Source organism: Chiloscyllium plagiosum, chromosome 3, assembly GCF_004010195.1.
Source record: "Chiloscyllium plagiosum isolate BGI_BamShark_2017 chromosome 3, ASM401019v2, whole genome shotgun sequence".
NCBI lineage: Eukaryota > Metazoa > Chordata > Chondrichthyes > Orectolobiformes > Hemiscylliidae > Chiloscyllium > Chiloscyllium plagiosum.
Window position 1 is genome coordinate 72,988,902 of NC_057712.1, and position 14,153 is coordinate 73,003,054.

The window sequence follows — 14,153 nt, forward strand, 5'->3', positions numbered from 1 at the left end:
TTTACTGTGTGACATTGTCACACTGTTTATAATAAACAATGGTATTTTCTTTCCATTTTTACTCCAAATTGTGTTTCTTAGTTTCAGAATTAGATTCTGATTTTTCTTTTTAATTTTTGTGATCTTTTTCATAGCGTCACTTTCTAGGTGAAGCTTTAGAAAAATCTATCAGTAATGTAAGTGAGATGCAATTTTCATCTTGCCTGAAACCTGACCTGTAGGTGTGGCATGCTGGCATTGCTCGATCTATTCGTGTTCAAACATTTCTCCAAATACCTATCCTATCTTGGAAAAGGGCTGTTTGTTTTAAAACATGAAAAATTTTAAAATTGGCCTTAAATCTAATAGAGTGCTCGTTTTGCCTGTAGTGCATATACATACATATGTATGCAATATGTATGTTTGTGTGTGATTATTGCATGTTTGCATTATTTGAATTGCGCTCATTCCTCATCACATGAATTGTATTAACTTACAGAAAAGATTTAACCTAGTTTTATATAGATTTAAAATTGTGAAATTTAATCCTTAAGACAGTGTCCAGCATATGAAGAAATAATATTTTAGTGCATTTTTTTTTTTGAAAGGTCTTATAATCCCTAAAGTTACAAAAGCGGATATTTATTTGTCTTATAATTTTCTTACAATAAAAAGCTTTACTTGAGCTCTGCGTGGGAACAGGCTGTTTGTGTGGACCTGTTTCTCTTTTCCACTTTGTTCAAAAGCTTTTCTGTTTTGTCTGAGTAACAATGTCCACCATTCCCATTTTTATGTGACTTTATTGTTGTTGCTCCGTTTCTTAACTTTTCCTAACATGTAAGATCAGATGGCAATTAAATAAAATGTATAATGTGGTTGAATTTGATCTATTTTCATTAGAGATCTTGATTAAAGAAGGATTAATGGTTTTTAAGTTTTGTCTTCATTTAAGAAGAATCGTGGCCCGTATTATTTAAGACTTATGTTGAACACTAATTATTTTTCTTTTACCTGCTGTTTGAAATTGAAATTACATAGTGAAGAATGAGTATAAGATATGACTTTTAGTATACTGTAATGCATTAAGCAATGTGTCTTATAAGCTTCTGAAGTGAAAACAGTTGATTTTAATCTGTTAAAAGTTAAAAATCACACAACACCAGTTTATAGTCCAACAGGTTTAATTGGAAGCACACTAGCTTTCGGAGTGACGCTTCTTCATCAGGTGATTGTGGAGGGCTCAATCGAGCCCTCCACAATCACCTGATGAAGGAGCGTCACTCCGAAAGCTAGTGTGCTTCCAATTAAACCTGTTGGACTATAACCTGGTGTTGTGTGATTTTTAACTTTGTACACCCCAGTCCAACACCGGCATCTCTTAATCTGTTAAAACATTCTATCTGTGCATGAAGTATCATGCTACTAAACTCTGTATGTGTGCATGAACGGAAAGTAATTTGATAGAAAGCAAATATCACTCATGCTTGCTGTGATTTGAATGATTGGCATTTTGATGTTTATAGATTGTTTACAATATACACGTTAGTTTATTGGCAGTGTTTTGCAGATGTACTAGATAAAAGGATTCGTAATCATGAATAAACATTTACAAAAGTTCCCTGTTAAAATATTCCCAAGGTAATACATTTGCTGTGGTTATGTTGAAGAATAATTTTTAAATATACAATGCAGTTCTTTGAAGATTCATTATCTCATGTTTGTTGACACCCAAAGTATTTGAAATGCAATACTTTATGAAAGTTAATTCTTTCTTTAATAAGTAAGAAAAGAGGAAAAATCAAAACTGAAGATTGATATGAAGGCATTCTTGAAGTTTAATGAGTGCAGCACAGAAATCCAAAATTACATCTTTCATGTTATTTATTGGGTTCTGACTAAATCAATCATATGGAATCATTTTCCACTTCTTTTTTGTGGTCTTGACTGTTCTTTTGCATTGAGGCCAGTAGTCTATGGTTCAAAAAACAGTGAACATTTTAATGGCTGGATTTGCCCATCCTAAATCAGGATGGAATGGAGGTGGAACACAAAAACAAATTGATGTGACAGCCTGCGTGCCAATTTGCCAACTCTCTTGTTGATTCGGACAGTTTTCCTAAGTGTAGGAGTCTCGTTGGAGGGCAGAGGATGGGAGGATTGGAGAAAGAGTACAGACAGGAAAGTGAAATTGTTTTCCTTATTAATTTGAGGTCATTAGAGAGCTCAGATGAGCTTGCATTCTGATTCTGAAGCTGATGTGACCACTTGCAGCTTAGCAGGAACTGGAGCAGCAGCAGTGAAACCATTTCATTTAATCTGAAAATGTGGAAGATTGGGCAAACAATGAACGGAGTAATAAAAATGACATTAACCAACTAAACTCTACCCTATTCTGGGTCCCAGCTCTCTATTAATGGTGGCCACTTTAAAAATGAAGGTCTTCATTTTGTTAAGATCATACACAGAAGGATACCACAGCAATGGTTGTTGATTTGAGTCAGAACATGGCCTACTTCTATAGTGCCCTGCCTTCATTTCCACTCACCACTGCAGCCTCTAACATGCTAATTTTTGTGCCATGAATCACTGATGTCGATAGACCTGTCTTTGGGTTTAAGATCCTTACGTTGGAAAATCAAGTTTCATAGCATCCTCAAGATTGAGCGAAGGCTGCTTCACAAATTGGAATTGAACCTAAATTCTGTTTTTTGCCTTTCATTTTATAATTTGTTGCTTTGGGCAACATAGACAAGTATGAAGTTAGAAAATTGACATTGTGTTCTCAAAATCATATTCTCCATTTGTTCAGTTATTTTCCAAGTTCCTAACCTTAAAATAAAAGTCTATAAGTAATTCAACTTCACAAATTCTTTTGCTTATATTGCTGAACTCCAGAGAATGCTTGAATGCATGGCCTAATGTGTAGTGCAAAGAAGGTTATTGTTCTAATGTTCATCAATCATTTGTCATTGCTTTTAATTTGTGAGATGAATCTCCACTACATGTCTTTGAGATTAAATATAACGATATGTTTAACCTACCAAGTCAAGTTCAATATAATTTAATTAGTGTCTTTACATTTGATTTGTAAATATTGCTACAGTCGGTTCTGCTATAATGCGTGTTTCTTCAACGCAAATTGGTGATTGAATAATTTAAACCATTATTTGTAGAATGCAAACTTTGTTTACCTATATTGGCTATAACATGATTCCAGTCCCATTGGTTTAAATGGTGCTTCTATTAAGCAATTTTCTTATAATATGGGATCGCACGGGAATGGAACTACCGCGTTATATCAGAACAGACTGTATCTTGAATCCCTGTTTCACTGTTAAATTCTGTCTGCTATAGATATCTTTGCTAAAACAAAGCCTGGAAATGCAGTTATCCCAGTCCCAAGATTCCTTACAAAATCTACAGTGCCAGTTCAACCGTGAGAGACAGCGACTCACACAGCAAATGGAAGGAATGGAAGAAGAACATAAACGCAAACTGGCATCTATGGAGGATGCACACAGGACTGCTGTCAGAAACCTGGAGGAATCTAAGGATCGTGAATACAAGGTATGTCGTTGGAGTATTACACTTTCAAAGTGTTGAATTGACTTTTTATTTTTCATGTTGTTTTCTTTGTGTAATATCAGATCATTTACTAATCATTAAATAACCAGAATCTGAAGTTATGGAATAATCGTTGGTGACTTTCTCATACTCCACCTCTAAAATAGAAGATTTATGTATAATATTGAAAGTTTTCTTGAGAGGATTTAGATTATATCCTTAGGCTATTTATTCCAGTTTTTTAAAACTCTCATTTTGCAAGTTGACCATAGAGCACTTTCAAAGTAATTTTGCACTTTTGTCCAATATATAGAAAGATTTTCTTATTTTTCTATAACATAGAATTTTGCTGAGAGTCCTGTCTCATAATCCAAATCTTACTCAGGAATTACGAACATTTTTCTTTGGTTGCAATGTATGATAATTGTAATTTATATTCACACTCTGTAGTACATGGTACTGCTTAGTTATGTATGAAGCTTACATACTGTTTGAATCTTGGATAGACATAGAAGTTGATTCAGGAAATAACAACCTGCTTCAGCCCATCTGCTTCTAAAATCCCATGTTTTGATATCTTCAAATTCAAGTTTTACAGTGCTCATCTGGTTGGCTTTTCATCTTCATATCTGCCCAAACTTGGTTCCTTGGGACATAATTTTTAACCGTTTCACCACATTCCACTGCTTGGAATTTTACACCACACAAATTCAAGTTTTACAGTGCTCATCTGGTTGGCTTTTCATCTTCATATCTGCCCAAACTTGGTTCCATGCAACCTCTGCTGTCCATATCCGAATACAGAGTCCCATTTACCCATCGCAGCTTGATCACTGACTTCTGTTACTTCCTGAATCTCCAATGCCTCAATTATGAAAATCTCACACTTGTGTTTAAATCACTCCATGACTTTACTCCTCTCTCTATCTTGAGACCTTAACCAGCCCTACCTTTTTCTGTGAATTCTGCACTTTTCCACTTGTCTTCTTGTCCATTCCCACTTCCTTTACTAACAGTTGTGCCTTCAACTGTCTTAATGTGAACATTTGGAATTCCCTTGTCAAACGTTTCCACTTCTCCACCTCTGTCTGAAGATAAAACTTGCCTTTGGCTTATTATCTATTGTTTAATGCTGTTTCAGCATTTATCTAATTAGACATCAGTGAAGTTCCTTGTGATATTTTCCTGTGTTAAAGATGTTTTAGAAATACAACATGTCATTGTTGTTCTGTGCATATTTGAATTAGCAATATTATTCAGAATGTGAGGGTAAATATTGTGGAAATATTTGGGAGGGTTCCAGGGCAATCTCATTCTGCTGAAGGCAGATATATTCTTTAATTGTCATTGAATTGTAGGTAATATTCATGCATACAGTATTTGCCATCAGAATATAAACAATTTACCTGAACCTGAACATAAGACGCTATGTTGAAAAGTATTAAACGAAGGTACAGTTGCAAAATATTCTTAGGAAAAGGAAAAGTAAGCCAGCGTTGATTTAAGTGTCCATATTTTTCTGCAATTATGCGTCAGTGGTTTCAAGATGTTATAATTGCCTGAATTCATCACATTCAGCAAGGATGGTCCATGAAAGAATTTGGCAATGAATTGCAATTAAATTGTATCTTTTCAAATTGCAGTATCTGGTTTTTCACAGGTTTGAATTCTCTTTGCAGCTGGTAAGATAGCCATTGACATTAATAAGCAATCTATTGCAAATGTTTTCCATAATCAATGAGGCATTTTGTTAATTATATTTCAGCTTTTCTTCCAGAATGCACAATGGCATAATCTTGATGACCACCAGCCTACCATGCAATCTGTTGGAATTTGTTGGAGGAAGGCAGAAAGAAATTTTTGGTTTTATCAATGAGTCTATTCTGAATTGCTGAACATGAAGAAAGTCAAAGGAATAGTCCCACATTCTGTAGTATATCTCCTGCATGTTGTCCAAAACAATGACAAAACCCCTACCACACCGCCACTTCATGTTCTGCCACCAATCTCTATCTCTGAAATAAGATATGAGTGTTTAAAATGTTGATTTGCAAAGCTTAATAAAAGAAATATTCATCTTGGATTAGGCCAACAGAAATGTTTACACCTCCACAAATTAGGGTTGTTGCAGTTGTGAAAATTGTGTGTTGGACCGAATGATAATTTTAGGTGGCCCAGTGAATTTGCATTTCATACCTGTGTGCTTCACATCTTGCCCCCTTCCCTATGCTGGCGAAAATGGCATCTGCCAGAAATGCGATATAGTATCTGCATCTGAGTCACACCACCATTTTAAAAAGCCTCTGGAGTTAGCTGATGACAAACAGCCCAGATCTCAAGCAGGTACTATTGTGATATCTAATTCTCCCACCTATCATTGCCCCATCCCAGAACTTGGAAAGGGAAGGGAGGGAGCTAGTTGTCATCATCTACATTGGTACTAATGACGTTAATCGGAGGAGATAAAGGGTAGTGGTAGACTAGAGGCTTGTGACCGGTGGTGTTCCACAAGGATCAGTGCTGGATCCATTACTTTTCATAATTTATTCAAATAATTTGGATATGAATATAGGAGGCATGGTTAGTAAGTTTGCAGATGACACCAAAATTGGTGGTATAGTGGACAGTGAAGATGATTATCTCAGAGTACAAAGGGACCTTGATCATATGGGCCAATAGGCAGAGGAGTGGCAGATGGAATTTAATTTAGATGAGTGTGAGGTTTTGCATTTTGGTAAGGCAAACCAGGGTAGGACTTATACAGTTAATGGTAGGGCTCTGGTATAGTGGACAGTGAAGATGATTATCTCAGAGTACAAAGGGACCTTGATCATATGGGCCAATAGGCAGAGGAGTGGCAGATGGAATTTAATTTAGATGAGTGTGAGGTTTTGCATTTTGGTAAGGCAAACCAGGGTAGGACTTATACAGTTAATGGTACGGCTCTGGAGAGCGTTGCCAGACAAGGAGACCTGGTTATGGGGGCGCAAGATGGGGAGGGGGTTGGTGGTGTTGCCTGCAGGTGCATTTTTCCTGGAAAGTGGAGTAGCTGGTAGACAGTGTGGTTTGTGGCTGTACAGGACATTGGCGAGGCTGCATCTAGAATACTGCACACAATTCTAGTCTCCCTTCTATAGGAAAGATGTTGTTAGACTTGAGAGGGTGCAAAAAAGATTTACAAGGATGTTGTCGAGATTGGAAGATTTGAGTTATAGAGAGAAGTTGAATAGGCTGGGGCTATTTTCCCTGGAGTGTTGGAGGCTGAGGGGTGACCTTATAGAGGTTTATAAAATCATGAGGGGCATGGATAAGATGAGTAATCAAGATCTTTTCTCCATAGTAGGGGAGTCCAAAACTAGAGGACATAAGTTTGAAGTCAGAGTGGAAAGATTTAAAAAGGACATGAGGGGTAACTTTTTGCTCACAGAGGGTGGTGTGTATATGGAACAAGCTGCCGGAGGAAGTGATGGAGGTGGGTACAATTGCATCATTTATAAGGAATCTGGAAGGATATACGAATAGGAAGGTTTAGAGGGATGTGGGTCAAATGGGACTAGGTCAGTTTAGGATATCCAGTAAGCATGGACAAGTTGGACCAAATAGTCTGTTTCTTTGCTTTATGACCCTATGACTAGAGTGGAGGTTCTGCTGAAAACATTTGAGCAGTTAAGAACTAATTAAAAAGTAGAACCTCCAAGGTAACAATCTCAAAATGAACATAGGCCCCTTAGAAAATGAATCTGGGGAGATGGTTATGGGGAACAAGGAAATCGTAGAGGAGTTAAACATATGTATTGCATTAGTCTTTGTAGTGGAAAATACTTCAAACATCTCATTAATATTAACAAATGCAGGGGTAGAATTAAGTGCCATCACCATCAGTTGGGAAGTAGTATCAGACAAACTAATGGAGTAAAAGGCAGATAAGTCCCCTGGCCCTGATGGCCTGCACCCAAGGATCCTTAAAGAGGTAGCTACAGAGAGCGGATGCATTGGTTATAATTTTCAAAAAACCCTTGGATTCTGGAGAAGTACCAGACGATTCAGAGACAGAGGGAAATTGAAGATCAAATATGTAGGGCGATCTCAGATATATGTAAGAATAATGAGGTTGTAATAGGAGATGATTTTAATTTTTCAAACATTGACTGGGACTACTATACTGTTAAAGGTTTATATGGTGAAGAATTTGTTAAATGTGTTCAAGAAAATTTTCTTTATCAAAATGTCAATATTCCTACGAAGGAAGAAGCAAAACATGACCTTTTTTTGGATAATAAGAGCAAGTGACTGAAGTGATAGGGGAACACTTTGAGTCTAGTGATCATAATTCCATTAGTTTTAAAATAGTTATGGGAAAGGATGAGCCTTTATGAAAATCTTATGGAAGGCTTATCCATTGAGGGAAAATAGCTGAATTTTAAGAAAATAGTTCATGACCCAGAGCAAAATTGTATTCCAGTGAGGAAGATGGATTCTAAGAAGGGGATAACCAACTGTGGTTAACCAGGGAAGGTAAGGATAGCATCAAATTCAAAGGAAAAGCAACAGTGCAATGCAGCAAAAAGCCAGAGGATTGGGAAACTTTTAAGATAAAAGAGCAAAAGACGACCCAAAAAATAATAGAGGAAGAGGGTAGACTTTGAGGATAAACTTGCAAGTAATATCAAAATAGATGTAAAGAGACCCTTTAAATACAGTCGGTCCTTCTATAACGCGATGGTTGTGTTCTTGTGCAACCCCGTGTTATAGAAAAATCGTGCTTTAGAAACAGTGCTTAAAGTGTCAGTGATGTAATCGCGTTATAGCCAATGCACATTTTAAAAGTTCGCATTTTAGAAACAGCGTGCGTAATTCGTCAATCGCGTCACAGCAAATTTGTGTTGACGGAAAGCACGTTATAGCAGAGCGACCTGTGTATAAAAAGGCAGAGGGAGAGAGACCAAAGTCAAGCAGCAGACCCTTGAGAACGAGACCTGGAAACTATTAATAAAGGACCAGGGAATAGAGAGAAGTTGAATAAATATGTTGCATCAATACTCACAGTAGAAGACGCACACAAATGATTGAATATTCAAAGGCCAAAAGAGTAAAGGAAACAAATATAATAAGTATAATTGGACAAAAAGTGCTAATGTGGCTAAAGACGATTAAATTTCCTGGACCTGATGAGATGTATCTTAGGTTATTAAAAGCAGTAGGTACAGAGATAGTGGATGAACTGTTAATAATCCTCTACGAACACTAATTCTGGAAACTGCCAATGTAATACCTGTATTTAAAATGGGAAAGAGTTGAAAAATAGCTGTAGTCCAGTTAGCTGAATGTCTGTAATTGAGAAAATGTTAGAATCTGTTACAAAGAATTTGATAGCAAAACATTTAGAAATACATTATATAATCAAGCAGAGTCAGCATGGCTTCACAAATGGGAAATCATGCCTGACAAATTTATTAGATTTCTTTAAGGAAGGAACAAGCAGAATGTATAAAGGGAAGCAATGTATCTAATGTGTTTAGATTTCAGAGACTATTTGAAAAGGTACCACACACTGGCATTCTAGTCCAACAGGTAAAAGGATAGGCAAATGGAATGTTAGCCTCTATTTCAGAGGGAATGGGGTGGGAAAAGGTGGAGTGGTATATGTCTTGTTAAAACTGTACAAGACTAGAGTACTGTGAACAGTTTTTGGGCCCAATTCTAAGGAAAGATATGCTGGCATGCGTATGGAGGAACTGTCTTCTGAGGGGAGATTGAGTAGGTTGTGACTGTCACTCATTGGAATTTAGAAGAATGGGATGTCACTTAATTTGAAGTATACGAGATTCTTAGGGGATTTGATAGATTAGATGAAATAAGGTTGTTTCCCCATTGCGCAAGAGTCTAGGACCAGAGTGCATAACCTTAGAGTAAGGTATTTCCCTTTTGTAACAAAGTTGAGGAATTTCTTCTCATTGGGTAGTGCATTTGTGTAATTCTTCACCAAAGAGGATTGCTGAGGCTAGGTTGTTGTTCAAGGCTAAGTGAGATTTTTAATTAGTAATGGAATCAAGGGTTATGGGAAAAAGACAACAAAGCAATCTTTGAGGATTATCAGAGCAGCCATGATTTCATTGAATGGTGGAGCAGACTCGATGGGCTGAATGGAGTGCCTTCTGCTCCCACATTTTATTATAGTATTATGCTATTCATCAATTAAAGTGTTACATTGTGTTTCCAACATCAGGCTGACATAAGTTTTTAACAAGTTTAAAATAAAATTCTTTATTTTCTTGTCTTTTCAGTAAATATATTGAGAGATTATCTATGCAGTAGCTGATTTACTAATTCATTGAAATTTCATCTGTGTCCAATTGAAAATTTATGGTCTCAAATTTTCAATATGGATCATGAACTGCTCTGTTCATAAAAGATTGTAGTATCCAGAATTTTGAGTATATTTTGTATTTTGAACTGTAGGCCACTGTGTGAATAAATGTTACTTTTTCTGAAAATCTGAAATTGTAATTTGCCATCTAATGGTGTTACCTGAAAAGAGCCATTGAAGAAGAAATTGAATGGAGCAGTAAATAATGTAATTGCATTATGTCTTACAGCAATTGGAAGAATGTTTGAACCAGCAACATATGAAAGATATACAAGCTCAAAAGGAAGCCGAGAGAATGAACCTGGAGGCTTTACAAAAGGAAGCAAAGCAACAACTACAGGAATTGAGGGCAGAGCTGCAGGATGAAGGGAAATTACTGCTTGGTATGTAGATGGTGTCAATCCATTTGTTCAGATATATGGTATTACATCTTTGGAGCTGGTGGATCTTGAAACTGAGCCTTCTTGCTCAGAGGTAGGGAAACTACCAGTGTACCACAAGAGCCCTCAGCTTGGTATACATGCTTACAATATTCTTCTAATTCAACTGAATTGTTGATATGATTTTGCTGCAACTTTATTAAAGGTGGCCTGTGTTCCTCTTGAGAAGTTCTGAGTTTTTTTTAATTCATCTGTGCAGTAAAAGTTGACCTGTTATAGATCAGCAATTAATTCCCATCTCTAAATGCCTTTGAAAAAGTTGTTTGGAGCCACTGCCTTACACTTCTTCAGTCCGTGTGATGTAGGTATACCATGAGTGCTGTAGGGAAGGGAGTTCTAGGATTTTGACCCAGCAAAACAATTAAAGGAACAATTTGGTTCTAGGTCACAATGGAGGGGAATGTGCAGGTGGTGGTGTTTTCATGCGGCTGCTGCACTTATTCTGCTAAATGATCCATGTCACGAGTTGAAAGATTGTTAGAGCAAACTTGTTGAGTTGCTGCATGGAGCCTTGTAATTGACATCAAAAATACAGCCAGTGGAAGGCTTGCAGAGCTGCCCTGTCCAACTGCTGACCAGCTGACTTCAGTTGGATTCTAGTTCTCAACTTCTACTGACCTTCCCCGAATTGAAGTGAGCTTTCAGTAACATATGATACCCCATCACTTAAAGTAGTACCAGAATCATTACAGTTCCCTTCAGACTTGCCAAGTTATAGGACTGAAAGTAGTCTGGAAGAATTCTGTTACAATTTGACTGAGCAGTCCTGCACATCTGTCTGCTTGGTGCCACTCATTGCATCCCTTCCTACTGGTTGAAATAAGCCATAGCTAGTGAAATCAGTCTTGGCATCCCAGAAGTATAAGCTGTCAGCTGCAACTGTTGAATTGGACTGAAAGAATTAACTTCAGAAATATCAATGTTTCACTGAGAAGGCCAACACCGCTTTTGCATTTTAGAATGTCTAACCTCACTCAGATTCTGAGACTGACACTTTGATTCCCAGGAAGCAAATAAATGAAAATATATGGAAATGCCTTTTAAATTTTATTTCCAGATTTTAAATAAATAATTTCCACTGCGTCATCTACCTTAAAGCAATTATTCAGTTTTGTATGAATAGAAATGTGTTCCCCAGAAGAAATAATGTGATTTCATAGATCTGTTTTAAGATTGTGAGATATTTAATTTTACTGATAAACAGTGTCTCTCGTAGTGGCTTGGTGTGCCTCTCATTCCAGGCATGAATCTCTTTCAGTCATATTCTTAGATTGTCCATTTTACACTTACAACGTGGATACATTAACTCATTTTTAGATTGTTCATTTCTATGCATAACTGGCGTATCATTGAATTTTGCTGTTTAGATGAAGGATATTCAGTCAATCTAGCAATTGGCTATTCAGTTAAAGCCATTCTATTGCCCTACCAGCATATTTGAATCTTTTAATCAAATGTTTATCTGTTTCCTTTTGAAACGTATTGTAAGTTCTGTTTGAAGTAATATTTCTGGTGGGACATTCTGTTCTAATTTGCATCTTAGAAAATAGCTCTCTGTCTACATCTCTGCTTAGCTTTGTAAATGGTTTTGTCCTTTACCTTATCAAAATCACCTATAATGTAGAGCATTTCTTCCCTTAAAATTGTTGGGAAAAATACATTCCCATTTTAAAATAACATGTATTGCAATATTAATAAATAATTATTTGAACTTTACTGCAGAATAGTTAATCTTCTGTTAGACAAAAATCAATTGAACACCAAGTTAGTTTTAGGTCCCTAGTGATCATCAGGATAAAGAACAAGAAGAAAATGTCACAGCGTTCTTATTTTTAATATGCAAAACTTGAAAAAAAAGCAAGGATGATATTACATTCTTTATGATATTTACTTTCTAAAAGTTCAGACAGGTAGAGTTATTTTAAAAATGTCATTATAAGATGCAAATAATCTTGACAACCTTGTTTTCCTTTCTCTTGTAAGTTTTGTTTTCTCAGTTCATATATTTGCACAATAGCTTAGAATTATGTTAAGATGTTTAAAATATCAATGCCATATTGTATGATCTTTCCAGCCTCTCTGCGTTCAGATCTCAACTATCAACATTCCGTTGCAATGGATAAACTGAGGCAAAATAACCAGCAGGAAATGGCAGCTGTGAGGATGGAATTAGATCAGACTGTTGAGCAGCACAGACAGCAGGTGGGTTAGTTTATTATTCTATATTTTAAAAGAAAAGCATTTATACTGTTATTCCACATATCGAAGAATGATTCTAGATATGGAGCTACTTAAACATGATATTCAGAATGGTTAGTTCAAATATAATTATCTTACCACAGAATGAGATTTGTTTCGATAATTGATGTGACCTTGAAGTTAAACCAGAAGACCAAAATGATTTTTGTTTTGAATTGCATAATATTTTTATTGAAATTTTATTTCTATGTTCGTTGCCATTGCAGTATAGTTTCTGACCATTGCAGTAAAGTACATTCACTTCTTGGTGGTTGTTGGCACAGATGCACAAAAATAATAGAGAGAGATTCTTTGATTGGACATTTTTTTTCACTTTGTGAGTAATATGCCCTTCTTGCAGAATCTCCAAATTGATGTGAATTAAGAATTATACGCTGGGAATTGTGAACATTGCTCTATTTTGTTGATTTATCCTCACTTCATTATCTCTTACGCTTTAAAATAACTCTCTGTCAGCCAACACCATATTAATATCTAAAATTCACCTATGCGCACTTCAAATTGGATGCAATTTGCCAATAAGTAATTATATCATATAATTTGTACTGACACAAATGAATTTCTTTTTAAATGTTGCTTGTGTTAGTTGAGAACTCTCCAGTTGCATTTTCCTTTTGTGCAGTTTATCACTATGTTAATTGAAAATGTTATGGGAAACATACCAACTTTGTGAATGATTCTGACAAATTAAACTTTTGCTTCTTTCAAAAATGATGTACCTGCACTTGAAACTCGTTGTGGTCATCTGTGTTTGTTTAGAAAACTAAATACAGAGTCATTCAATTATACCAACGAGATTATTTGTATATTTCCAACCTAATTAACTTCTTAACAGGATGATTTATGACTCCCATCTTATCACCAATTGCAGAGACATTATGTCCTTGCAAATTAGTTGAAATGCTATAATGGGGAATAATTAAAAGGATGATGAGCAGTTATTTGGTAAGTGCAGAAGAATTGTTCTTGTACATTGATGGAATTGTTAATTGCTTTTAGTACACAGCCAAAGATTCAGACCTAGTTTTGATTGCTGTGTTGGGTGTGCAGAGTCAAGAGCCACCCTAGTTACATGAAACCAAACTTTAAAAATCATTGTCTGCACTTACAATTTTTTGGTCTAGGGATTTGGGGCAGGCTAAATTGCGATACAGTGACCCAGGAAGGACTTGAGGATGTCAATTCCCACTGGGCAGGGCAATAAGCTTGCTTCAGGACTCTAACACAATGGTCAAAGTTTAAAAATAATGTTTAAAAGTTAAAAGTGTAAACTTTAAAAACAAAGTTTAAGGAGCAAAAGTAACTCCCCTTGCTCAATCTATGTCACCCTTTTCTCTTCTACCAATGTCTATGACCTCTCATGCACCTTTGCCTTCTGATAATCTCTATGGTCCTGGATAGTCCGTATGCTCATCTACCCATCCCCACAGTCTTAACTCTGTGCTGTCCTATGTCATCTGTTATCCCCATTGCTTTTTATAGGGCCTATGTGAATTTACACCTTCCTAACCATAACACTTTGCCATGTTTTTTGCCATGCCAAC

General features: G+C 36.2%; 1 protein-coding gene across 8 annotated transcripts in view; it reads left to right on the plus strand.

Annotated features, from left to right (window-relative positions):
- fam184ab (family with sequence similarity 184 member Ab) overlaps positions 1-14,153 on the plus strand; it is a 118,635-nt gene that overhangs the window by 55,566 nt on the left and 48,916 nt on the right. For 7 of the 8 annotated variants that reach the window (XM_043684387.1, XM_043684381.1, XM_043684368.1 and 4 more), the window contains exons 9-11: positions 3,334-3,546; positions 10,140-10,293; positions 12,425-12,552. In XM_043684387.1, the coding sequence (XP_043540322.1) occupies positions 3,334-3,546; positions 10,140-10,293; positions 12,425-12,552 (495 nt within the window). Of the gene's footprint in view, positions 1-134; positions 177-3,333; positions 3,547-10,139; positions 10,294-12,424; positions 12,553-14,153 lie in introns of all 8 variants that reach the window. The other variant, XM_043684376.1, reaches the window with a different exon arrangement.